General features: G+C 40.9%; 4 protein-coding genes across 4 annotated transcripts; 2 read left to right on the plus strand and 2 right to left on the minus strand.

Moving 5' to 3' along the window:
- Positions 1 to 1,874: 1,874 nt before the first annotated feature.
- Positions 1,875 to 6,343, minus strand: syt15 (synaptotagmin XV). Its single transcript, XM_086304807.1, has 8 exons — positions 6,214 to 6,343; positions 5,937 to 6,129; positions 5,145 to 5,287; positions 4,548 to 4,840; positions 3,425 to 3,592; positions 3,201 to 3,309; positions 2,874 to 3,056; positions 1,875 to 2,274 (listed from the first exon to the last, which is right to left on the minus strand). Exons 1-8 carry the CDS (start codon positions 6,218 to 6,220, stop codon positions 2,135 to 2,137), a joined length of 1,236 nt encoding a protein of 411 aa, XP_086160933.1. The 5' UTR covers positions 6,221 to 6,343; the 3' UTR covers positions 1,875 to 2,134.
- Positions 6,344 to 8,405: 2,062 nt separating this feature from the next.
- On the plus strand, positions 8,406 to 14,427 carry LOC147323643 (uncharacterized). Its single transcript, XM_086304127.1, has 2 exons — positions 8,406 to 8,691; positions 10,248 to 14,427. Exon 2 carries the CDS (start codon positions 10,263 to 10,265, stop codon positions 12,228 to 12,230), a length of 1,968 nt encoding a protein of 655 aa, XP_086160253.1. The 5' UTR covers positions 8,406 to 8,691; positions 10,248 to 10,262; the 3' UTR covers positions 12,231 to 14,427.
- A 905-nt stretch (positions 14,428 to 15,332) lies between these two features.
- On the plus strand, positions 15,333 to 18,529 carry LOC147323644 (elastase-1). Its single transcript, XM_086304136.1, has 6 exons — positions 15,333 to 15,468; positions 15,549 to 15,658; positions 16,397 to 16,491; positions 16,579 to 16,859; positions 17,217 to 17,380; positions 17,479 to 18,529. The coding sequence occupies exons 1-6, from the start codon at positions 15,333 to 15,335 to the stop codon at positions 17,656 to 17,658; spliced, it is 966 nt and encodes a 321-aa protein (XP_086160262.1). The 3' UTR covers positions 17,659 to 18,529.
- timm23a (translocase of inner mitochondrial membrane 23 homolog a (yeast)) lies at positions 17,894 to 22,848 on the minus strand. The gene is made up of 7 exons (XM_086304137.1): positions 21,647 to 22,848; positions 21,469 to 21,527; positions 21,284 to 21,377; positions 20,236 to 20,320; positions 20,087 to 20,145; positions 19,788 to 19,898; positions 17,894 to 18,741 (listed from the first exon to the last, which is right to left on the minus strand). The coding sequence occupies exons 1-7, from the start codon at positions 21,750 to 21,752 to the stop codon at positions 18,626 to 18,628; spliced, it is 630 nt and encodes a 209-aa protein (XP_086160263.1). The 5' UTR covers positions 21,753 to 22,848; the 3' UTR covers positions 17,894 to 18,625.
- Between the last annotated feature and the right edge of the window lie 2,521 nt (positions 22,849 to 25,369).

A 25,369-nucleotide genomic window follows, 5' to 3' on the forward strand; every position in this document is an offset into this window, starting at 1 on the left:
AAAGTAAGTGATAATGTCCTTCCGGGGAGTTTAAACTTCTAACACTAACCTGTGACTCATGGATGAACCAGTCACGTGCTTACACATAACAGACATTTTGGCAAAGAAACTATTTTAAATGATTTTAAATTGTATAAAATTTTGTAGTATTTTTGTATCAAGATATTAGCATAAAACCTCCATGATGTACAGTGTGCCCTTAAGTTTGAGGAAGCTGGACAGTGTGGACAACTAAAGAAGTGACAAGTCTAACCAACTATCAGCAGCTTCTGAAAGTCATATCCTTGAGAAATATCCCAAACAAATCAATGAAAGACCTGAAACAGGACCTGAGAGATGCATCAGGCCCTTCAGTTCATCTGTCTGTTCACCCTCAGTGGAAAGGTGGCTGTCAAGAGGCTAATCTCTAGCGAGGGGAGATGGGGAGAAAAGGCTGAGGTATCCAAAATTAGACAAGAACTGGACTGAAAATCAGTGGCAACAGGTTTGATGAAGTGATGAATCCAAATGTACATTTTTGTATATTAAATTATTATCAGAGGAGAGCGGTACGACAGTGAGTGTCTACAGCCATCTGTGGAACAAAGCTGAGGCTAAATCACGGTTTGGAGTTGCATGTCAAGCAGTGGCGTCGAGCATTTTAATTTGCCAACATGTAATACCATCTGGAAAGGACTGTGTCTTTATTTCTGAGCAATGACATTGATACCAAACATATTGCCAATGCAGTAAAAGCATAGCAGGGTGAAAAACACACCTGAACGCTACCAGTCATTGATTGGCCTCCTGCAACATTATTGAAGCAGTTTGTTATCATCTTGACATGGAACAGAACAAAAGGAAGCCAACATCCAAGTAAGAATCTCCTGAATCCTGAAGATCTATTTCTGAAGACTACTGAGATAAATTACAAGGAAGATACCTGAGAGATTTCAGGCTGTGTAGAAGAATAAAGGCAGTCATACCAAATTTTGACTTTAGTTAGAATTTTCAAATTACAGCATTTTCATCTATGTTTGCACATATTTTAATAACTTGCTGAACCTATTTCCCATTTTCTTTGTAAAACACAAAGAAAGGATGAGTGGCTCAAGACTTTTGCACAGTACCGTAAAGATTATGAAAGTTTTTTCTGTTTTTCTAAAGAAAAGAGAAAAAAAAGAAAAAGTGACTATCCCATCCACTTATTTGTAAGATTTTTTGTAATAAAAATAATAATTATAATAATTACAATTTGTAATAACTAGTCATTTTAAGATATAATATAGTATAATATAATGTAATTTTAAAAACACACAAAAGAAAATCACGGAACAACAAACTCAAGACCATTTATCCCAGCTTGATATGGCAAGCATGCCTCTTTCTAACGTTGCTACACACACGATGCACTCTGGAGTTCACTCGGAAAGATCTGAGGATAAATCATAGAGGTTGAAAGACGAATAATAAGCAGGAACATGAGAATGTTTATATCAAAGTCTATATTTTGTGTTTGGCTGCTCTTATGTTGGTGGTTTAGACTGAAAATATCTCTACATTTGAAATGCTTACAAGCCAAATAAGACTTTCCTACACTGGCTTTAAGATGATCTATATTAAAATCTGAGTCTTATTACAGCATTTTTATTAAACCCTATCATCTAATTGTTATGTTACATAGTTTCTCACATTAGAATTCATATTCCTTTGTTTTAAAGTAATACATGAATCTTCAGAGAATTGCACAAAAAATGTTACTGAAACTTGTAGGAGCCCAAATATTTATTTATGTATTTATTTATTTATTTTTCACCATTTGGGGGCAGCAAAAACTCAACTTCGTGCTGATCTGATGAATTTAAGTCCATTTTTTTTAGTTCTGATTTGTTCAATATCAGCTACAGAAGATGACACCTGAAAATACATTTGCTAAATGTTGCACAGCAGCAGCTGAAAACAACACTTTGAGAGCAGTGAACGAAGAGAGTAAAGCTACAGGTCAAAAAACTAAACAATGAGCTTTTCTCAGCTTTTTTCCTTTGATGTATTCCAGAGTTTCCTGTAGAAATTTTTCTTAACAAATGGTAGATGATTGATTCATACTTATTTTATTTCATTTTTGATATCTACTCATATGAGGATGCTTTTAGCGTTAGGTGGGTCTGCGCAGTCCGTGCCACAGTGTGACGGGCTCCTGTGCCGTGTTGACCATGTCTATCCAGTGCTGCAGCTGAGGACCCCTGGAGTACATGAAGGGACCCAACACCACCACTCCCAGAGGGGTCGGAGGTTCTGAGAGGAAAAGAAACAGAACCAGTGAGAAATGTTATCTTCTGAAGATGCTGTTTTTTACTTATTTTTTTAATAATAAATTCCTAAGAGGAAACATTTTTAAAAAGGGAAAAAATAAGTTTTTTTCTGTTACACATAAACTTTGAATAAGAACCTTTATTTCCAATGGACAGTTTGTAAAAACCCGTAAAGCATTAAAGACAAATTAACAGTAATGCCTAACCTTGGACTCTCCAGACTGATAACATTTTATTAAATATGATTATACCTCTACTAATAAACAACTCAAAAAACTCAATAAATATAAATAATATAACTATAAACAAGAAACATGCTTTTCAGTATACTTGGAGCTTTTCTAACATTTTACTTCTTTAAAAGAAGCCCTAAAACACTCGACATTCTTTAAATGTCAGGTAGGTGAGGTCTTATTGTTATTGTCAGAAGTTATATGTCAGAAATTAAAATTTTAAAATGACAAAGATGAGTGTTTGATGAAAAGCTTTTAATGCCTATCTTATGAAACACTGACACATTGATCATTTCCATTAATCTCCAAACAAAGTTTAGATCTGAAGTTCAGCCCATCCAACAGTCACCTGAGCGGACGCTGCTCGGCTGCTGCAGCTCAAACCTCACGCAGGCCTCGTCCAGGTGCTGAGGTCGCAGTTTAAAGGTCGACCTGAAGTTGAAGTAGGGGTCATTTTCACCTTTCGCCACACAGCTGCGCTTCATCTTCACCACCTGAGTGTGCTTTTGTAAGCTCACCTGGACACACACACCTTAGAAACACACACAGGTGCTGTATTACCGGACATTCCTTTGGTCATAACCAGATTTATCTCATACTTTCTTTCTTTTGTAGATAAACAGTGGATTTGTGTACTCCACACAAGCTCCATCCACAACCATAAATCACCTCGTACCTGCGTCTGTGAGCAGCTGTATGCCTCGAGCCCTCAAAACCACCACTGAAAGGCGCTGCAGGGACCTACTGTAGCTGAGAGATATCTGCACATCCCCCAGCTCTGAACACTGACAAGCACAGCAATCATGAACTTTTAGCTTTGCACTCATGTGCAGTACGGTGTGTGTGTGTGTGTGTGTGTGTGTGTGTGTGTGTGTGTGTGTGTGGTTGTTTGGTGTGTACCTGTGGGTCTTCCTCAGTCTCAAGGTCTCTCCAGAGCACCCTGCCAGCCTGACCGAACTCCCCCTCCAGAGAAAACAGCACCCTACCCACCACATGGCGTTTACCATCCTGCTCCACACTCAGCACACACACACTCAGGGTGCTGTGAAGCACACGCAACGCTGACACCTGTGGAGCCATTGTACTCATTCCTCAACATCAAAAAGCAGATTTCATATATCCACAATATTTATCTGAGCTATGACCTCAGTCTCTGTGTACTGAATGAACTCTGATAAATTGTTGTTCTTAGTATTTAATCACTGCAGAATGGGAACAATACTGTTGCCAATACAGAAATTAGACCTTCACCCATGATTCTGAAGTCAAGTGTGAAATTGCACAGACTGCGTTCAGTTTTGTTGCTCCTAACTCCCAACGCTCCCTTTAAACTTTCAGAGAATGATATCCTTCAAGCATTTTATGATCATCCATCCATCCATCCATTCATTCGCTTCCACTTATCCTTTTTCAGGGTCGCGGGGGGCGCTGGAGCCTATCCCAGCTGTCATAGGGCGAGAGGCGGGGTACACCCTGGACAGGTTGCCAGTCTGTCGCAGGGCCAACACACAGGGACAAACAACCATTCACACTCACATTCATTCGCACATTCACACCTAGTGACAATTTGGATTATCCAATTAACCTATCCCCACAAGCTGCATGTCTTTGGACGGTGGGAGGAAGCCAGAGTACCCGGAGGGAACCCACGCAAACACGGGGAGAACATGCAAACTCCACACAGAAAGACCCCGGCCTGATGTTGGAATTGAACTCAGGACCTTCTTGCTGTGCGGCAACAGTGCTAACCACCGTGCCACCGTGCTGCCATTTTATGATCATTATACTAAAAATTAGAAAAATCTCTGTGCCCATCTGACCCTCCATCTCTTCTTCCTCTCTCTCAGTGGGTGTATTACTCGGGACCTGGGTAGCAGTATTTGTCCCCTTTCACATCTCCAGTCAAAACATTATAAAAACATAAATGATATCAGCTTTAAATAAAAGTTAAGGAAATCATTTTTGTCTTCTCTTTTGTCTCTAACTTCTAGATGTGAACTTCTGGAAACTTTTCTGCCCTCACCTGGAAAATGAAGCAGTCGGTGAACTCGGGGTCTGGACCCGTGCCCCGGGCCTTGGCTTGACGGGGCCGCCTGTCATCAGGGAGAAGTCTGAGCTCCACCATCGTGACGTTGCCATGGAAACGTGGAGGGAGGTTGCTGAGGCGGAGCAAGAAGACCATGAGCTGTTCGCTGCTGTGTCGATACTCCACGGAGAAGCAGAGGCGGGAGACCATGCCGGGAGGGGGGGCCACCACCTCATTTAGAGGAGGTACAGAGTAGAGACCAGCCAAAACCGTCCCCACTGGGTACCAGCCTGAAGGAAACAGCAAAATATCACAGTTTTTCTTCAACTTAATGAAAGCTATGTGATACTTTGGTGTAATTGTCAGGCCCAGGACTGGCCCTGTTGGTTTGAAGGAGTGTAGGTGAGCTGGTCCCCCCCAAAGCGCCACATCTGTCCAGACTGAAACGTCTTAACAACAATAATATCTTCTTCAGGTGATCGTAGGTGAATGCTCTTATTATCCTCTTATGTTTCCACAAGCATAAAACCAGCACCAACAAAGTGGCTCTAACTGTCTTGATACGCTGTCATATAAAAAGAAGCAATGACCTACTCCTCACTGAGAGCGACCCACGATGAGCCAGTACGTCCCGCTGGGGATCCTCCTCCTCTTTCTTGTCCTGCTCGTTATTTTTCCGATCTCCATGGTTTTGTGTGATGAAGCGAGGAGGTAGAGTGAAAGCGATCTCACGGGGCCTTCCACACATAGAGACAAATAATATTAAATGAGTGTTGAGTGGTGCTGCAACTGCCTTTAGCAAATAGCTGTCAGTGGTCAGAGATGTCAGTAAAAGTCTGACTAAATTCCTCACAAACTGAAAATAATAGACGTTCTCGTTCTCACACAAAAAATCTTGGAAAAAAAGGGAAATATGGGCTATTAAACAACATCTGTTAAAAACTAGAAACAAGATCTAACAGATAAAGACTTAAACATATACTAGCCAATAGAAGATATGCTGGCTTTATGTCGTGAAATACATTTTTAATCTTTAGTCTATAAAGATTGATATTTTCTCAGTACTCATGGGCCCAATCACAACCCAAATTGTTATAGTTTTGTCACTGAGTTTTAGTGTTAGTGTGCTGGCAAACACCTGCTGAAGAACTCAAATCTGCCTTAGTGATTCCTGCTACAGGAGGTATCTCCAGGACCACACAGATTCACAAGGACAAACCAATATGAGCCATAGTGTAATACTGGGAACCACCTGCAATCACTGATGAGGACCGTGTGATAAAGCAGAAAGCCTCTGAGTCTTATTAATATGTAATATTTTTTTAATTAATAAATTAATGCTTCAAGAGCCCGTATGTAGATATTTTATGTAAAATGCTCACTAACGTGGCCCAGGAGCCCTGAGACACCAGGATCACTGGAGCAGAGCATGCCGGGACTGAAGGCACTGCAGAGAGCAGCTCTTCATACTGCATCTGCTCTTTTTTCCTCCTCCTTAGGTAGCACACTATCAGAATCAGCAGCAGCAACAGCAACAGGACACCCACAGACAGACCAACAGCAAGCTGTAACATGTGATCTGAACAAAACACAAAGAGGAGGAACGATAGGGTGTAATACAGGTGTATCACAGGCAGTAGGTTTAATCTAGATTCCTGCTCACCAGCCATGAAGAGGTCAGCTCCAACACGTGAATAACTTTTCTTTCCTTGTCAGCTTTGACTCAGACAGACTCACCAGGAATGAAGCTACTGCTTAGCATTCATTGTTAATGTGAGAGGTTACCGTTTGTGACTCCGCAGAGCTGTGAGGGTGCGACACATCTGGCTGGTTCCCATGCTGTTATATGCATGGCCGGATTAATCTCCTGAGGACCCACCGGGCAAAAATTTGCCGTTGGGCTCCAGTGGAGCCTCAAATTAATTCTAAGTTAAATTAATTCACTAAACAACCAGAAACTAACTTGAGCTTTAGAGTGGAATTTATTTGTTAATTGTTTGCTTTGCATAAATTAAAAGATGAAACATTTAATAAATGGTTTTGTCTCATTTTTTCCTTGCAGAGAGACATTTTTTCGTTGGGTTTGATGGTGCTTTCTGGTTTTAAGGATTTATTTTTGTTCTTGTTCATTGTCAGAACTGACAGTCTTTTGTGATCCAGCTTAGAGACTGGCAACTACTGGCATTCATTAACTTCCTTAGTGAGCCATTGCTTCAGTTTTACACATGAAGGTCAGTTTCCCAACCATGACTAGCACCCAGTCATGCAAAATTGCAGATCTGGAAGAGTGTCCTTAAAAAACGTCACGAAAAAAAACCCTGTTAATGTCATCAAGCTGTTAGCTGTGTTGTGGTAAATTATTCTTAGAATAAGTCAGGATATTTTGGTCTCAGCTGCATTTCTCTTGTTTGTGTCTCTCTTACTTAAGTGCTGAAGTGACTCTGCTGCATCACATCTTAAAACAAGACTATGTCTTCTGTTCTTTTGATCCTTTATTAGACTTTGAATCTGAGGGAACTTGTTTTATTCAAAGAATTATCCAACCTAGTGTCACTGGGGGCTCTGTAGTACCTCATAGCTAATATAAGAGTAGCAACAGTAAGGTCCATGAGATTTTGGATAATGGCAGGATTTTTGTGATTTCTCCGTACACCTCTACAGTTGAGTTTAAATCAAACAATCAGTATGTGACTCCCAGGTGCCCTTAAGTATTCTCAAGGGGATAAAAAGATGGTCCAATGTTCCAGCACCAGGACAAAAACCACATTGTTCCTCCTGAATCTGAGGTTCAACTGGTGAACCAGGGATTCATTTCAGAGTGACTGTAGCTCAGGAGGTAGAGCAGACCATCTACTAATCAAAAGGCTGGTTGGTGAGTCTGCATGCCAAATACCCTTGGGCTAGATACTAACCGATTATCATTCAAAGTATGAATGTGTGTGAATGTCAGATAGAAAGCACTTGTGCATTTATGCAGAAAAAGCACTTCATACTCAAAGTATAAAGTGCTTTGAGTGCTCAAGTAAAGTAGAAAAGCACTATATAAGAACCAGTTCATTTACCAATAACTATTCAACTCTTCTCCAGCACCCTGCCTCAGACTTTGCCGGGGGGGCAGACATCTTAAAGATGGGAACCACCACGCCAGTCTTGGATAACCTTATCTACCTTATCTACCCCAGGGGCTCTGCCACTGAGCAGTTGTTTAACTGCATCAGTAACCTCACCCCAACAAGAAGCGGATGGTCACTCTCTTTCCCAGATTCTGGTTCCATTGCAGAAGGCAAGGCAGTGGGATTGAGGAGTTCCTTAGTGTTCCTTTAACTGCCTGATTACATTCTCAGTTGAAATCAGCAGCATCCCACCCCACTATATACAGTTTGATTAGAACATTGCTTTATCCTGAAATGAAGATCTCGTGGAAGGGGCCTCTGCACTGCCCTTAAAATGTGGTATCAACATTCATGGTATAAGAAAGGTGACTGATTTTAATGAAAACACCCGACTTTACCTTTGTAACCATTAGGAGCTCAAAGTTTCTACGCATTCTGTAAAATATATCTCTCGAATGGTTGACTTTCGAACATAATTAATTTAAACATCTATATGATTTCTTTTGCTAGTACAATAGTCTGCACACACATACAATGGTGGTCATGACAGCTGGCCTGACCTTAACTCAGAATCAAAATAAGCCACTTGCTTACCCACTGATCACTTACACACACGCATTCATCCACACGCTCAGACTGCTCAGAGATTGGACGGCAGCTAATAAGATGACCGTTAATCTTCTGGGCTAAAGGTAGAGTAATGGCCCCCTCTGTTTCCCCCACACGTCAACATACCAAAGAACTCAAATTCACAAAAGGAAATCATCACATTTACACTGATGCCAGCTTCAAATGAAGTCCAGCTAAGACAGAGAGGGAGATTAAGCTTGAGCAAATTGACAACAGACAGACACAGAGTGCGAAGCTGTGGGTTGTTTTAATGCTAGAGACAGCAAAGGTGATCTTATTAAGAAGTGAGGGAGGAAGAGAGGGGAAGGAATGAGGGGAGGAAGGAAAGACACCATTTAGGGCTACCCGCTCTGTGGCATGGCAGAGGCTAAAACAGGACATAACTTGTGAACTTAAAGGTAGGACTTTACTATTTGTTTTTTTCTGTCTTATGTAATACTGTTTTGTTTATGTGAATAACCATTATGGGTAACTAAGAGTTTATGTTGTGCAGATTAGGTAGTCTGGGTACCATCGGGTCAGTTGTGGTCTAAATACTACTAGGTCAGTTTGGGACAGAGCTGGACAGAGCCAGCTAGGTAATGAAATAAGAATGCAGGCTTTTTTTTATCAGAAATAGTAGCATTATAGTTATGAATCATGAATGAATAGAAGGAAAAAAGAGGAAAAGCATGAACAAATCAAAGATTTAAAAAAGGTTGATTGTAATTTATTCTAAACTCCACCATCCACTGTAGTTATCATTCTTTGTCTCTTTCGGGTCTTTGTTAAATGAGTCCCAAACAGGCTTTGTAGTTCTGTCTCAAACAATTTACCCTTTGTCTCGTTGACCAAATAATCTGGATTGTGTAATCTTATTTGGCTAATCTGGAGTGCCTGCGGATGTGTGGGGGTGAGCATATACGTGCACTCAGTGCGAGCATCGGCCTTCTCATCCAAGTCTTGGCATGCATTTCCTAAACTGTTGAATTTAGTTTTAGTAAGGTGGTCAGATGTGATGTTTTCAATAATGAACTGTATCATGTGACATTATGACAATCTGCAGCTTCCCTTGACTCTATGGAGCTGTACAAGTATCAAACTTGGTACCTGTAAGGGGGCTAAACACATAAAACTAGAGTTACACCCACTACCTACTTTTTTGAGTGGTTAGTTGGGGAACAATTTTTCTACCTCTCTACTAGAATCAAAATAAGCTACTTATTTTAACCTACATATCCATGAATTTAAACTGTAATTTGAGTATGACACCATAAATAATACACATTGTTCCAAACAACCTGCTATGCCTGCAAATAGCTTTTTGACTGATGACCAATGACTTTTACTAACTGAATGTTTAAATCATCATAAAAGTGTCCTGACATCACTGCACAGAGTTGTTAATTATTGTTGAAAATTCTGACATTTAACACTGAAATGTTTGATTAAGAAACACACACAAGACTAGTTCAATTCAATTCAACTTTATTTATACAGCACCAAATCACAACAACAGTTGCCTCAAGGTGCTTTATATTGTAAGGTAGACCCTACAATAATACATACAGAGAAAAAACCCAACAATCATATGACCCCTGTGAGCAAGCACTCTGGCGACAGTGGGAAGGAAAAACTCCCTTTTAACAGGAAGAAACCTCCGGCAGAACCAGGCTCAGGGAGGGGCGGGGCCATCTGCTGCGACCGGTTGGGGTGAGAGAAGGAAGACAGTAGTTTCAACTATTTATAAGAAAAATAATCAAAATATAGTAAAGTGACTTTGATTGAGTAATCAACAGGGTATTTAGTCATGTGTAAACTATTACGTTGCAAAAATAACCTTCCCAACAATGGTGATGATACTCTATGTCAGTATTGTGTCATAGAAGTGTTGCTGCTTCCCTCTTAGTGGCCAATACTTTTGCATCAGTGAAAAACAGTGAATTAATGTTAAAAGGTGTGTCTTCCCAAACAGGTTAGTGCCGTTACCATGGCGAGGGCTGGGCGCCCTGCATCTGAGAGCTACCAGCCAGCTTGCTTTTCTGTCAGTCAGTCGCTCTCTTACTCCAGTGGAGCTCCAAAGGTGGAGGATGAAGATGATCAGGCACCGATTTTCTCCCTCTCTAAGAGCTCCATGGATGTTTTAATGGCTGCAAGTCCGCCACACAAGCGTGATCCAGCGTGGACCAGACTGGACCTGAGGCGCAGCTCAAGCACAAACACCCACTATGAGCAGAACTCCGTGACACTGCAGCCGCTGCACGCTTACATGTGGCAACATGTCAACACCACCAACAGCCACCAGTTAGCATCCACAACCAATAATGTTAACATCAATAGCTCTCCTGCTCTCAGCGAGCATTGGGTTTCCAACATGCAGCGATGGAGTGGGTGTAGTGGTAGCACACATAGCCGCAGCAGCACTCCAGACACAGTCGTGTCACGCCCCTCCAGTCTCATCCATGAAGCCACTTGTTCTGCAGCACCAGATTCTCCGATGTCCAAACTGACCTCTCCAGAAACCACACCCTCACCGTTCATCTCCCCGCTCAACACGCCTACTTTACCACCTGTACAGACTTCTTCTTCACCACTTCCACTGAACTCACTGCAGCAGGAAGATTTACTAGAACTTTCACCTGCATTCTCATCCCCAAAGATTGACAACTCTTCAAGCTTTCAGTCCCACTCTCCTGAAACACTCCAGCTCACCAGCACAGAAGATGAAGGCTTCTTGGAGAATAATTCCCTTTCATTTCAGTTCCCTTCCCCAATCCTGTCCTCTGTTAGTTTAGATGAAGCAGGAGTGTCTTCAAATCCCGAATGTCTTGTTGATGACGTGATAGAACTGCTGTCCAGCCCTACAGGAATACTGGAGGGTGAAGAAGCAAGAAGCCCTGTGCAAATGCTTAGCTACCTGACACCTGATTCTCCAAAGCAGCAGTCAAAAACAGGACCATCTGTCTGCTATCTTGAGCTGCCGTGGCAGCCAGAGCAAATCTGTGCAACAGGTCGAGGTTGGGGGTCACCACTTGTCTCTTCCCTGAGTGACTCACGGTTGGGTGACACTTGCAGGTGCTGCTTAAATGCCGGAGAGGGCACTGAAAGGGCAATGAAGGTAGAGCTGTTCAGGCAAGAAGCTCCACCAGTGTCACGGCCAGAAATGGCAGATGCAGCTGTGCAGACGGTCTCTCCTGTTGGCTCATGGTGGGACCTCAAGAGGAACATTTCCACATCCAACATGGGGTCCCATTCTATCTTGGGCTCGCCACCTGGATCCAGACTGAACCTGAAGTCTTCAGCAGGGTCTAACTCCAATCTAGTATCAGCATCTTCCAGCATGTTCCCAGTTAGCAGTGCAGAGGAGGAGGAAAAACAAGTTGAAGACCCTGCATTGGAAGTTACCTCTGTTTCTTCACATGATCTGGAGAGCAGGAGGCCGTGTCTGAAGATTCAGGCAGAGGATAGGGATGAGCTAGGTGGAAGGAGGAGCAGTATGAAGCAGGTGCAATGGGATGAGGATGGTATGACATGGGATGTTCATGGGGCATCTGTGGACCCTGAAGAGTTGAACACAGCCATACTAAAACATCTGGAAAGCAAGAACAGCCCAGAACCGCCAAGACGTTCCTCAAAGAAGAAGAAAGCACCTAAACCTCCTCAAAACCTTGATATCACTGTGTCCCCTAAGAATGAAGGAACAGCAGAAGCAGAACAGGGTAGAGAAGAAGAGCAGGAAGGAGGGGGAAATAAGATAGAAATAGAAGAAGCTTCACAGAAAAAGAGTACAGCAGAAGATGACAAAGCAAAAGAAGATGAGCAAGAGATTTGTGGAGAGGAAGGCAGCCACCATTCTAAGTCCCCCTCATCTGGGAATGGACACAGCCGGAAGAAGAGTGTGTTAAGGTCACTGAGGAGGCCAAGATGGTGTGGAGCCTCCACAAAGGCAGATGACTAATATAGCTGGCTAAATTAAATCTATGATAACTAATTAAATCCTCAGGTTGCACAATATTCATAACCTTGGATTGAAGCTGAAAGAGTTTCAGAGTTCTGTTCAGCTCTATTCTAGACTTTCTGTCAGCATGTTTTCTGTTATTAGGTACATCTTTCAACAGGTGCAACATTAGTAATGTTTTCCTCTCTCACTGGTATTCACTGTTTAGTTGAAGATAGATGTAACTCTGCTAAACTTTTCATAAAAGTCAACAGTCATCACTAAAACTTGTTCCTGTAGATGTACAATAAAATATTGGTGTCCATTGCTGAAATTCTTTGGTTTGTGAGTGATTACTACAAATGAGCAACACAATGGACATAAGGATAAGAAGTGAAGGGTAAGAGTTTTCTATGTGCAAAGACATGCTTTTTGGGTTCATTCGTCATTCTAAATTGAATCTAAATATTTTTTATGTGTCTTATCGAATTCACAGCCTCAGACATCTGTGAGACCCAAGTCGAGATATTTTCCACACTCTCCTTCAGACATACTCGTACTACTGGAAAAACTCTGTTGTTTAGGTCAGGGAGTTTCCTTGATGTAGCCTTTAGCAAGGCAGTACACACGTTGTCCACTGGTTGGCAGTGAATGCATTATTATTCTCACACCGCTACAATCTGACATTACTTTGACTTTGTACAAGAGAATTGGCGTGCTACCATAAGACCAGTTAATGTCTGATCCACTTGGCCATTTGTATTTTCAAATGCACCGCTGTGGGTAAAGTCAAAAGTACATGTGTAAAAACAGCCTGTTAGCCCTTTGAAGGTTTCGTAACTGTCCAGGGCTCTAGCCTCACTGAGCCCTAGTGTAATAACCAGATCAGAAAAGAGATTGATGGATGGATTGATGTTCCTACACACATTGGAGTTGGGGGCCAGTCGAACTATTGCCCAACTCTTTTTGCTTAGTTTGTTTAGTTCAAGCAAAATAAATACATACATTGACATTTCACTGCAAATAATTGTTATGTACTGGGCAGGTTGCTGGTTACCAACCACTCCGCACATTATGACTTTAATAAACACAACAAAGGAATATACACGGTAGCTAAGTTAGCTCTCTGCACAAATATGTGTTTTATGTTATTAAGCACGAATCCCTTAAAAATGTACTTTTGCGCGTTTGTGTTAAAACTATGAATGCACGAATGTGTTTGTAAATGGGTTTTTTATTTAAAAAGTGCTACCTGGAGTAAAGGTCTGAGTCCTTCAAAACCTATTACAAAAATCTTCAACAACAGCAACAACAACAAAATAATAAAATGAAAATGTTTCAGAAATACACATTTTATAATTTTGGTCTCTTTTCTAAAATGTGTAATTGTTTGGCTACTTTGTTGTTTGAACTTTTGAAGCAACACATCACCTCACTCAACTCGTTCACTGCGGGGGGAAAACACACACACAACGTTCAACTGTATGTAAACTTGGTGAACCACAGTTGTGAGTTTTGGCCATTCAGGCATTGCCATTCAGATGAGCAGGCACATTCTCTCTCATTCACCAAGGGTAAAAAGGCTCAGCTCACTAGTGGCTTCTACTGCAGTTATTGTTGTCATATTTTCACAGATCTGGATTTGTGTGTAGAAGAAGCAGGAGGGTCACTTGTATTTTTATGAAAATTGATAAGCCAATAAGTTATAAATAATTTACAAAATAGTCTGTCAAAAGAATTTAATTTAGGTGACATAAACACATGAACACGTTGTTGTTAATATTTGGGTGAACGGACTGTAGTAGAATCAATAATGGTTCTTTAAAGCTGATATATTTTGTGCTATTTAAAAGTTCATAAAATTTAATAAAGATGTAAAGTATTCAAACACTTGTGGCTTTTAACGTCCTTCACCAAAATACCCACGAGGTGAGTGACAATTCAAAAATAAACCTAGCAGCTCTGTGAGGCTGGAAGTGTGATTTGGCACACAAGTGCAAATAACAGTCAAGGTCCATTCACAAATGAATAGGAAAGCAACCCTCTCAGCCACCAGAGAAGACCTCAATATAGGAGCTCAAACTGCTTTCCAACCAGATGGTGACGCCTCCAAACCATCATGGTAGATGGCTGCAACTCTCAGACCTGGTTCTGATGGAGGTTTCTTCCTGTAAAAAGAGAGGTTTGCAAAACTATTAAAATGATTGATAATGCTATCATTAGTTCAACAGATATTTAAATGTAAAGCAGTGGAATTTTGACCTGATTGTGGACATTATGATCGGGAAGTTGACGTAGGAATCATCCTCTGCGAAAAATTCATGTTCACACAAAATATTATGCCAGTCTAGCCAAAAGCTATGGGTTTATTTTTTATGTATTTCTGTAAATAGTGAGAAATGAATTTAATCTTATTGAAAATTTGTATGTGTAAGAAAACCTGAAAATCTAAAAACCTAAAAATGAGAACAACTGAAATATTTGACATCTCTTCACAATGATGTTGACAGCGTGAGATCTGTTACGTGTTCTAGCTGACCAGAGTAAAAGTTTGTTTGAGTTTATATGAGTCATTTATACACTGGGTGTTGTATTTTGTCCTCTAGAATCCAGCCCAGTTTTTATTTCCCCACTGCCAGTTTCGAGGGACACTACTAATCATAGGAGCTCAAGGTAAAAACATGTTTTCTTCTGGGTCATCTTTACACAGTGAGAACTACACTGGTTATTTGGAATACCAGTTTATCTAAATAGTCCACATGCAGAGATAAAGGTCATTTTCAGGTCACTATGTCACTGCTTTAAGTCACGTGACATGATGTGATGTTTGTTTGCATACAGTACTATGTTGTCTTTGTCTTGCATGCAAATTAGTGTCATGTGAGCAAACTATATGTGTGTGAAAGTGCTGATGGGACTCCCCAAAATCCCCTGTTTTTCATTTACAGTGGAAACTCCAAAGCTAGAGGAGAACTATCCAGCGCTCAGCCTTTGTTGTGACACGGCTCATTGTCCCTGGAGGTGTGTTGTTTTTGCGTGTGTGTGTACCTGTTTATGTACATCTGCATGTGCTTGGTATAAAAAGCGTGGAACGCGGGCCGGCCGGTGATTCTCTGGAAGACGATGGCTGTACCAGGACCTCCTCTGCTTCTGCTGCTGTCTCTGTTGCTGCCGCTGCTGTTGAGCAAGGCGTCCCTGCCTGCAGCTGCATACACACTCACCTCTGAACAACAGCCACAGCATAAAATCCTTCACCTGGGTGAGGACTTGAAAACACTTCTAAATATATGAGGAAAACAAAATATTTGGTGCTCATATTTTCTGCCTTTCTCTTTTTAGACTGGCCTAAGGATTGTGGTATGGCCCACTTCAAGCCCAACATGGCTGAAAGGATTGTGTCTGGGAATGAGGCCAGGCCTCACTCTTGGCCCTGGCAGGTTTCTTTGCAGGTAAACCTCTTTGACGTGGCTCAGTATTCAAAGAATCTGGAGGTCTTACATTGACCTAAAAAGGTCATATCAGTTCTAGACTGTAACTAATCATTATTTTCATTATCATTTTAAGTGATATGTCTAACCTATCTGTATTCTTAAGGAGAATTCAATTGTGGTTTAGGGATGGGAATTTTAGGAGCTTCTGAGAATCACTGGTTTATTCAGAAGTGACCATGAAAAGCCTTTAAAGCACACAGTCTTCACTTTTATTGTCATCTCAAGTAATATTAATCTGCCAAATTGGCCGAAAACAGTCAAAAGTCATAGATGACCTGAACATTTAGCCAATTACCCAGCACATGCCTTCCACCCGGAACTACATAATTTTTGGAACACCACACAAGGAGGAAAAATCACAAACAAATTTACTTGATCAGCAGATGCAGTTTTGTTTCTGATTCACACCCCAACCAGGCGAGACAGATGGTCGCCCACTCGGAATTTGGAGACTCTCCTCTTTACTGTAGCCAATTGCTGCTCACAAGGGAAACTGATGAGTTCCTCTATGTGATATTCAGTTTATTTGCTCTGGAACTTCTTTGCAGAACGTAGTATTTAAAATTTACATTTATTAGTGATGAGAGAAATATGTATGACTAGGCTCTTTTTTAAAAAAAAAAATAAGGAAAGCCGGTTAATTTCAGTATCTGAGCAGTAAGAAGCCACGTTTTTTGAGCTGGTTGTTTCTCACAGGTTCGGCCTAGAGGAAGTAAACAGTACATTCATGTCTGTGGAGGCACTCTCATCCACAAGACCTGGGTCCTTACTGCTGCTCATTGCTTCCAAAAGTAAGAAAACATTTAGTACACTTATAATTTCATGCTTATACCAATTCAACAACTACACAAAAACTACACGTGTTTTTCGTCTATCAGGGGTAAAGCTGAGGATGCTGGGAGCTGGAGGATTGTCCTGGGGAAGCACCAGCTGAAGCGTTCAGAGACTGCAGAGAGGATTATCCCGGTGAAGAGGATCTACCGGCACGAGAACTTCCGCTATCCCACTCACAGCGAGCTGGACTACGACATTGCCCTGGTTAAGTCTGCCACAGATATCGTCCCCTCAAACTTCATCCGCTACGCCTGCCTGCCGCGCAAGCAGACCAGCCTCAAACCAGGACACTACTGCTGGGTGACCGGCTGGGGAGACACCCGGGGTGAGTAGTGCAGAAAGGTACTGAGATGCTGTGCAATGACAGAACTTTGAGCTTAAATCTTAAAAGCAACTTAATGCATTTTTTAGGAAAATTTCTAGGGTCTAGGGTTATTGGTAGAGGGTTAGTGGTAGAGGAACAGCAACACCTTTTTAAAGAACGATCATGTTTGGTATAATAAGCTAAATATTTTTAGCCTTCTATCTCAGATTCCACAACAGAGCTGGTGCTTTAAGGGATGTCAGAAGTATTCATCCACCGAAGAAAATGTCCATTGATATAATGTAAACACAGTTAAAAAGTCAAGAAGAGCAGAAAGACGTTAAGAGATATAATTTCTTAAATCATGTCATTTTTCAGGTGGGAAGGAGAACGTGTCTCTGGCAGAAGCTCTGAATCAAGCCCGTCTACCAATCATTGATTTCAAAACCTGTCGGCAGAAGAAATTCTGGGGAGACCGCGTCCGAGACTCCATGATCTGCGCCGGGTTCAGAGACACCGAGGAACCACCAGCTGCATGCCAGGTAGGACTACACTTTTAACTATCCTGAAGTCAAATTTCATCCACCAGACTCAATTCTCATCTCATCTTCCAACACCTGTCTCCATCCTCCTTTCTCAGGGTGACTCTGGCGGTCCTCTGCTGTGCCAGCTGGACCGGGACCGCTGGGAGGTGCACGGCGTGGTGAGTTTCGGCCCCATCGGTTGCACTGTGGAGAACAAACCCAGCGTCTTCACCCGCACCGTCGCCTACATCCCCTGGATCGAGGCAACGCGCATCAGGGACTTCTTCCTGCACTGAGCGCTCGCAGCAAGCACAAGCTCTGCCGTTAAATGTCCGACGTCTACAGACAGTCTCACAGCCAGTTCTTTCCACTCCATGATGTTAATTCATGTTCTGAATGTGTTGTCATCTTCTTACAGTATATACTTATACTCTGGTGAAGCACTGCATAGTACACACTGCTCACCACCTTTTACATCCAATCTCATTTATGCAATAAAATTGGTTAAAAGCAAAAGCTCTGAACCGCTCCTTTGTTTTTGTTTTTTATTTTAATCTATAATACAGTGGGTTTGATGGACACATTAACAGCATGCACTTCAAGGTACAGTTTACAGAGATTTCTTCTTCCACAGTGGGCCAGAAGCCAATACGTTTCAATAAATAGAAGAGTAAACTGACCCCAAGGCTTCCCTCTGACTGCAGGTCTGAGCTGTTCTTCTATTACAGAAGAGTCTTTCAGTCCAACATGAATCAGAACATGAATCTGTTGTTATTCAAGGGCTAAACAACACGACAGATGTTGGAGGTCATCTTACAAATTGACTCACTGAACTCAAATATCATGGGTGTTTAAAATCTAGCGTAACATTAACAATCATCACAAAAAGTCATATTTTTATACCGCATCCTCACAGAGTGCTCTCATTACTGATCAGATCAGTGACAGGAACACCTCAGAGAATCAACATAAATGAAAGGAGAACTGTCACTGGATGGTCTACGTCTGGATTTCATTTTAATTCAGTTCAAAACTTTTCCAAGACACATCTCATAGTTCCCAGAATGCTCCTGGAAAACAGCTATGATGGGAAACCAGTGAACTGCGACCAATTCGCACCATGAAAAAACCCAAAAAATCAAACAAAAAAGAAAAAAAAAAGAAAAAGCATTTGACCAGAGTCTAATGTCTTTTAGCGCTGTGGTTAAAGGCTGTGTCCTCAAAATATTTGGCCCTAATGTTGAAGCAGCTGTGTGGGGGAGTTTAGTACAGCCTCGATGAAGGAGAGCCGGTGAGATGGTCCCAGTTGTTGTAGAGAGCGTAAGCACCAGACAAGGCTAAACCGACCAGACCTCCACGGGCTACGCCCTTTAATCCACCTGAGAAAACAAACAGAGTGAGTCATACGGCTTAACATGCATCACAATAATCATTTTAATTACAGTAAACAATAATTGCTTCAGCTTAGCCAAAGTACCAGGTGGGCAAAGATAAACCTAATACTTCAAACAGCATGAAGTAAATTAATAACACAAAGTTTAGGTGCTTTCCAAAGATAATCTCAGTGCCTGTGCATTCACTGTACTGCCCTTTGTAAGTCACAACATGCCCACACAACATTTATACAGCATAAGATGAAAAAGTCAGTGCAGTATTAATGATTACGACATGTGGTTCAAAATTTAGCCTTGATTTAATATAAAGAATCCCTGCTAACAGCTTTTCAAATAAGAGAATAAGAACACTGTATGTGTCACATTTAACAAATTCTTTTGAACAAACTATCATTTTAATAGGATTTTAAACGTCTGCTAACTGACAACTTAAACCAGCATCTTCACTGGCCCTTTTATTTAGTACACCTGTTCACCTGCTTGTTAACACAACTGTCTAATCCGCCAGCTGAATGGCAACAGTCACCAGATCTCCATCCAACAGACCACCTAAGTGGTGAGTCATCGTGGAAGTGCAGCTGACAAATGCACAGCAACTGTGTGATACTATCATGTCAGTGTGGACTAAAATCTCCAGGACGTTGTTGAATCGATGCCACGAACAATTAAGGCAGCTCTGAAAGTAAAATGGGGTCCAAGTCTGTACTGGCAAGGCTTACCTAACAAACTGAGCATTTCCATACATGTTTGCGTTTACTTTGTTTATGTTGTCACCCATTTCGTAAACAAGGACCTAAGAAATTTTCAGTCTTTATCAAACTGCAGAGCAAAATAAATGACAAATAACTGATGAACACCAACATTGGTAAATGCCATTTTGCTTGCTGACAGCCTGATATTTGCTAAAACTAATGTTTGGATCATTTATTTGTAAAAACTAATATTTAAAAGGTTAAAAACACACAGAGGTACATTAATATACATTAATGCCAGATATAAAGTAGAAGCAGAAAAAAGGAAAAGACACCAACCGCCGGATTTAAAGAGCATCCCCGTTAATGTCCCAGCAGCCACTGTGTTGATATCGTCTTCTGCTCCTCTGGCTTTCTCTATTGCAACACCAAAAGCACTATACAGCAAGGCTGCAGTGACATAAAGAAAAACAAAATAATTAAAGTATGATTATATACTGATTTAGAAAACTTAAAATCCTATAAATACATCCATCCATTTAAATCAGTAACACTAAGATCTTCCAACCATGGGATTCATAGATATTCTTGTTACAGTAACACCTCTACATCATTTTTAAGTAACAATAAAGCTTTACCAATAGAGCCCAGAGTGTTGGCCCATGAAGCGCCCTGCCTTGTCACCATGTTGAGAATCCTGGGAAGGGAAGATAAACATTTGAACAATATGCAACCCAAATCCAAGCGTAAAACCATTCGATAAACTGAATTCTGTAACCAAACTTACTGTACGTTACGTGGTTTGGACCATGCCATGTCTCTGGTCTCCTTCAAGCCCATTCTAAGGCCATTTAAAGCCCCAAATGTCGCCCCTGCATTTCAAACAAGGATGCAGAACAGGTCAACAAAGAGTCAGTGAAAGAATTATTTCACACTATTCCACCTGCATCATGCTTTGGGTTTAATAAATAATATGGACAGATTTATATGCCATTAACTGTGTGTGTTCTTGTTGCATTTGTGTTTCTATGCCCACACTTTATGTCTGTCTCTTGTGTTTTTGTTGTTTTGTTTTGCTTTTTAAACATAGCTGAAGCTCAAGGTCTGGAAGATGACCAAAACTGTCACCCTCATATGACAGGAAATTGGTTAACACGTTCAGAAACAACCTAGGAACCACCAAGGCTCAAGCCTACCATGAACTGGAAACCGAAACACCAGCCTCACTGTCCATAAGTCAAATTCAATGTAAAAGCCAGTTTTACATTACCATGGGCTGAGAAAGTGCCAACCATGAAAGATCCCCTGCTCCAAAAACCTTCAAGCTCGTCTTAAATTTGCAGTTACCCATATGAACATATCTGTAAATGTTACATGAATATGTTCCAAAGTTACAGACTCTGCTTAAAAGCCAGGTCCATGCGGGAAACAGCAAATAAACTCTATCAATTCTGCCAAGAAGTGTCATCAAATATCCAGCCACAGTTATACCAGAAGCTTGTTGATGGAAACCAAAAGCATCTGATCCAGGTGGAACTTGCTAACCAAATAATAGCTGGTATACTATATTTGAGCCTCTACGTGCAATTTAGACTGTGTCAAAAATAAATTAAATCTTGATTTCACTAAAGATGTATGCAGTGCAATCATTCCTCCTTTATGTAATCTTCTGACCACAGCTGTCGCTCTCAACAGAAAAAAATGTAGATCAATTGGACAGACAAAACAAGGACATCAACATACTTGTACTTAGTCTGTACTATACAGTACTTTAATTTGTATTTCCAAGTCATATTCAGCATTAAACCCGTTTTGTCAGTGTACCAGTTTCTTACCAGTCATGCAGGAGCCTCCGATGGTAAAGAAAGCCAATTCAAATCTTCCTCTTGTCTTATTGGCCCCTGTAGGTAAGATGAATTCATCTGTGTCCTAAAACACAAGATTCAAACAGTGATGCCCGGAAAAAAAATCCAAAACATTCTCACTCACAGCAAAGAAAAGGAGACAGACTCAGCTTTACCTGAACCAGAAAACGTGGGTCCACGTTCAGATAAGGGGACAATGGGCTCATTCCAGTCACTGTAATGTAAACGATCAATTATCGACCGAGTTGATTTTTCAGATACTGAATGACAGTACAGCAACACTGAAGTAATGTAACAGCAGCTAGCATCACAGTTAGATTACATGACACTTACGTGGGACACCTGCGAGCTCTGTGTTGGAGTATTGAGGTGCACCCCCTCCAAAAAGACTCCCCAGGCCTGCTTTAACACCCCCTGATCCTTGTGAGTTGTTATCCATGCTTGGATAAATGTTCCGAGTGTCAAACAGGAGGCTGAAGGGGAGCTGCTACAGCAGCCGACTGGCTAACGTTAGCAAGATATGTCGAAACCCTTAAGCTATTAGACAAACGTATATCAGACGAGCTCCTGAATTCACTGCTGTCAAAAGGAAACGTCAACACAGGTCGTATTTGTTGGTCTTGCTGGATTTTTGGAGCGAAAACTACGTCTTTTTTGCTTCGATATTACCAATCTCGCGTTATCGTCATGCCTCTGACCTCCAGCAGCACGCTCCGCCGTAAAGCGATGACCGGTGCTGCACTGTCGTTACGTCATCAAAACCCACAGTAACTTGTGAAAAATGAGAGAAAAAATCGGCTCAGACTTATTTTTAACACCAAAAGTTCGTACTACTGCGTATCTATTAGTGATAAGTCGACTAAAAAGTCTTTCTGATGTCGTTAATAAAACCACGGTTTTACGACAGTTCAACGGATCTGGGATCTGTTGACTTAACTGAAGGGCAAACTTGAGGAGCAGGCAGAGCATAAAAAACTGACTGCATGGTAGTTGTGGACACGAGATCCTTTTAACCTATGGAAATTCAGAATTTCAACCCTATAGAGATCATATAATATAATAATATATGTAATATTCTGATAAATCAGAATTCTGATGAATCAGAATATTACATATACCAGTGACAGACTTTGTGATACTTTGTGAAACTACTCTAAGGTAGTAGTATCCAATAAGACAATGTGGTTATTATGGTATATAACATATTTACACACAAACCTGCATATCACCAGTCACAGCCAACTGCTTCATGGTACTTGGTGAAGCTATTGTAATCTCAAGTAAGATAATTTGGCAAATGATTTATACATTTCTTCAAATATTTAAGTTAATGTAAGTTCAGTCACACAGTTTTGTCTAAACCCAAATATGTTATGTTATTCTCTTGCATAGTACTGAATGGGCAAGCTTCCATACAAGAGCCAAGTAGACCACTGCAAAAAGAAACAAGAAAAAAAAATAGATCTACCAAAAACGAAATGATAAAATATTGATGCAGAAATTTTAAATATATAATACAAAGTGAAAAAACATTAGAACTACTGGTGGTACAGTTTTTTTCTTACATGTAATGAAATCAAAATTAAGTAAATCACAAATATTGAATTACTAAATCATTTTTAGCATTAATAAGACTAACAGGGAAAATAAACACCAATATATGCAACTTAAGTATAATAAAAACTGCTAAAAGGTAAAAAAAAAAAAAAAAAAACGTAAAATTACACATATTTAACTATTATAGCCTGAAAATGTCTGAAATACGAAATAAGTACGGTTCACAGATCCATCCGGTGTATGTCAAAAAATGTTCTTACCATTGCTTGCACTAGTTTCAGGTGAACAGGGCCTGTGATCAAATAAGGTGCCACCATTTTTATGCCACAAAAAATAGAACAACTTTACCACTGTTAGTTTCAATGTTATGACCGCAGGTGTGGGAGTTGGTAGGGGGTAGAAAAATTCAATTTCCTGAAAGAACACTGAGGTGTGAAATACCCCAGGTCACTGCTGATTGATTGCATGCAATAATGTCATTATCTGTCACATAGCCTGATCTTTGCTGATTGGCTAGGATAAATCCATATTGTTCTGCAGCCAGCCTCATGATTCCTTGCATAATAAAAGCAGATATAGAATGTTTTTAAGATAGAAACTGCATTGGTAGTACAAGAATATATTCCGTGTAAGTAAAAGTAATTATATGAAAATGTCAATAATGGTCAAATATAATAAAAAAAAGAGAAAGAGGAACAATCAAGTAATCTGTTTTAACATTCTGCTACTCCTGGTAATAATGATTATACAGTATAAACTGGTAAATATATAATATTGTTCTTGCACTTGAAAACAAGTTTGACTTCATGATTTGTAAGTATCCATTGTCAGCTTCAAAAATGCTTTAATGAGCAATTTGCAAATATACCAACAATTATTTTATGTACAAAATACTCACGGCACACTTCTTTTTACTTAATGGGTATAAAAACTTGAACGTCTTAAAAATCCAATCATTATGCCTCATTGTCTGAGAGACACATCTATTGAATGAACCGATAACATCACCAGATGAAGTAGATGAATTTCAGATGTTTGACATATGGTGCAATAAAACAAATCAGATGTACAACAGATAACCCCATGATTATTAATCATTATTTAATTCTCATAGATTTACTGCAACTTTTACTTATTTTATTTCTAATCTAATCCTTCTATCAGAAGTTTGTGAAATTGTGAAAAAAAAATCCCCATCAAGACTCATTGTCTTACCTTTCTTGGAACTAGTCATTCAATCAGATAACGAATTGAGCTCTACTGCTGACGCATGCTGTGGGTTTTTTATTTTCCTGTCTTTTAACTCCTTACCTGTTCGGTTTATTGCAAACATTTCGCGAGTAAAAGGTGCAATTCCTCACATTCGGCACAGGGCGGCAGCAGAGAGCCCACCGTACAGATGAAACCGGTTGCAGAGGGTCAAACCTGCTGGTTCTGGTCCTTTCGGTCCTCGCTCTAATTAGGCTTGATTTAATTAAATGATTAGGTTAAATTTGTTACCAGTCGTGGCACATACAAGTTAAATTTGCATGACGCCGTTTGCATTTACTTGAAGCAGGGAAGCAGAGCTGAGGAGGTAAAACAACTTCCACGACACCTGTCACACCTTTCAGGCCAGCTGGGTGCCCTACCTGTCGTGCAACACATGACGTGCACGTTCAGTGCAGCTCGGACCAGGCCATCTGCTGCTGGCCAAAGGGATGGAGGCACTGAAGGAATGTAGTGTGTTAAATTTCACGAATAACAGAGCATCTTATTTGGATTCTGCCATTGTATGTGTGTATTCAGAGGGGGCCAAGTGGAGCGATGAAGTTTGCCATTGTCGCCCAGTGTGGGTGTTTTCAGACTCTCTGGCATGATCTGTGAGTTAGTGTTCTCTGTGTTACTGCCCAGTGTGCCCACTGTCTTTCCCACAATGCCCCATTCAGCCCTGGGCCTCTCCCCCCCTCTCTCTCAGATTGAGCTGCTACCCATTTTGTGCCTCTGGCTACTCATCATCATAGTCAGCATCACTGTTGGGCTACAAACCAAATTTTCAGTTGTGGGATAAAATAGCAGTGATGTCATCTTTGTTGTCTTTTTCAGTAAGTCTTGTTTTCGTCTCCTTCCTCTCCTCTCTTCTTCCTCTCCCTCTCTCTCTCTCTGTCTCTCTGAGCTCCCAAACACAAAAGACAGAGAGGCCACGACAGGACCCCAGTGTATGCTGGTTGCCAAGGATACAAGGAGACAGTGTTGGGTCTTTAAACTGCCTCAGAAGGGTGTGTGGAGTTAGGGGGAGTTGGCCTTATTTACATGGGAAGAGGACAAGAGAGGGAGAGAGAGGGGTTTGAAATACAACTTTTAAGCAGCTTGTAGGAGTCCTCTGAATTTCAGCTAAAATCATTCCACCGCTCAGTCATCAAATATTTACCAAGCAGAGGAAATCAGGGGTTGTTCATTATGTGGAGAATGCTGTGCATACATAGCAATGTAAATCAACCTGTCTTTCCTTCTCACTTT

The sequence above is a fragment of the Aulonocara sp. 'chitande type north' Nkhata Bay genome, linkage group LG8, assembly GCF_057382095.1.
Source record: "Aulonocara sp. 'chitande type north' Nkhata Bay isolate Kocher_YH1m ecotype deep benthic linkage group LG8, A_spYH_male_GT1.1, whole genome shotgun sequence".
Lineage (NCBI taxonomy): Eukaryota > Metazoa > Chordata > Actinopteri > Cichliformes > Cichlidae > Aulonocara > Aulonocara sp. 'chitande type north' Nkhata Bay.

Bases quoted from the DNA above. Each gene is read 5' to 3' on its own strand.
- timm23a (XM_086304137.1), bottom strand. From the start codon at position 21,752: ATGGATAACAACTCACAAGGATCAGGGGGTGTTAAAGCAGGCCTGGGG. The intron at 21,378-21,468 runs GTAAAGCTGAGT...CTTGTGTTTTAG, and splicing joins ACCCACGTTTTCTGGTTCAG to GACACAGATGAATTCATCTT. The intron at 20,321-21,283 runs GTAAGAAACTGG...TTTGAAATGCAG, and splicing joins CGGAGGCTCCTGCATGACTG to GGGCGACATTTGGGGCTTTA.
- syt15 (XM_086304807.1), bottom strand. The intron at 3,057-3,200 runs GTACGAGGTGAT...TGTGTTTCTAAG, and splicing joins ACAGCTGCTCACAGACGCAG to GTGTGTGTGTCCAGGTGAGC. The intron at 2,275-2,873 runs GTGACTGTTGGA...TTTTCCTCTCAG, and splicing joins GCCGAGCAGCGTCCGCTCAG to AACCTCCGACCCCTCTGGGA.
- LOC147323643 (XM_086304127.1), top strand. From the start codon at position 10,263: ATGGCGAGGGCTGGGCGCCCTGCATCTGAGAGCTACCAGCCAGCTTGC.
- LOC147323644 (XM_086304136.1), top strand. From the start codon at position 15,333: ATGGCTGTACCAGGACCTCCTCTGCTTCTGCTGCTGTCTCTGTTGCTG. The intron at 15,469-15,548 runs GTGAGGACTTGA...TTCTCTTTTTAG, and splicing joins GCATAAAATCCTTCACCTGG to ACTGGCCTAAGGATTGTGGT. The intron at 16,492-16,578 runs GTAAGAAAACAT...TTCGTCTATCAG, and splicing joins GCTGCTCATTGCTTCCAAAA to GGGTAAAGCTGAGGATGCTG.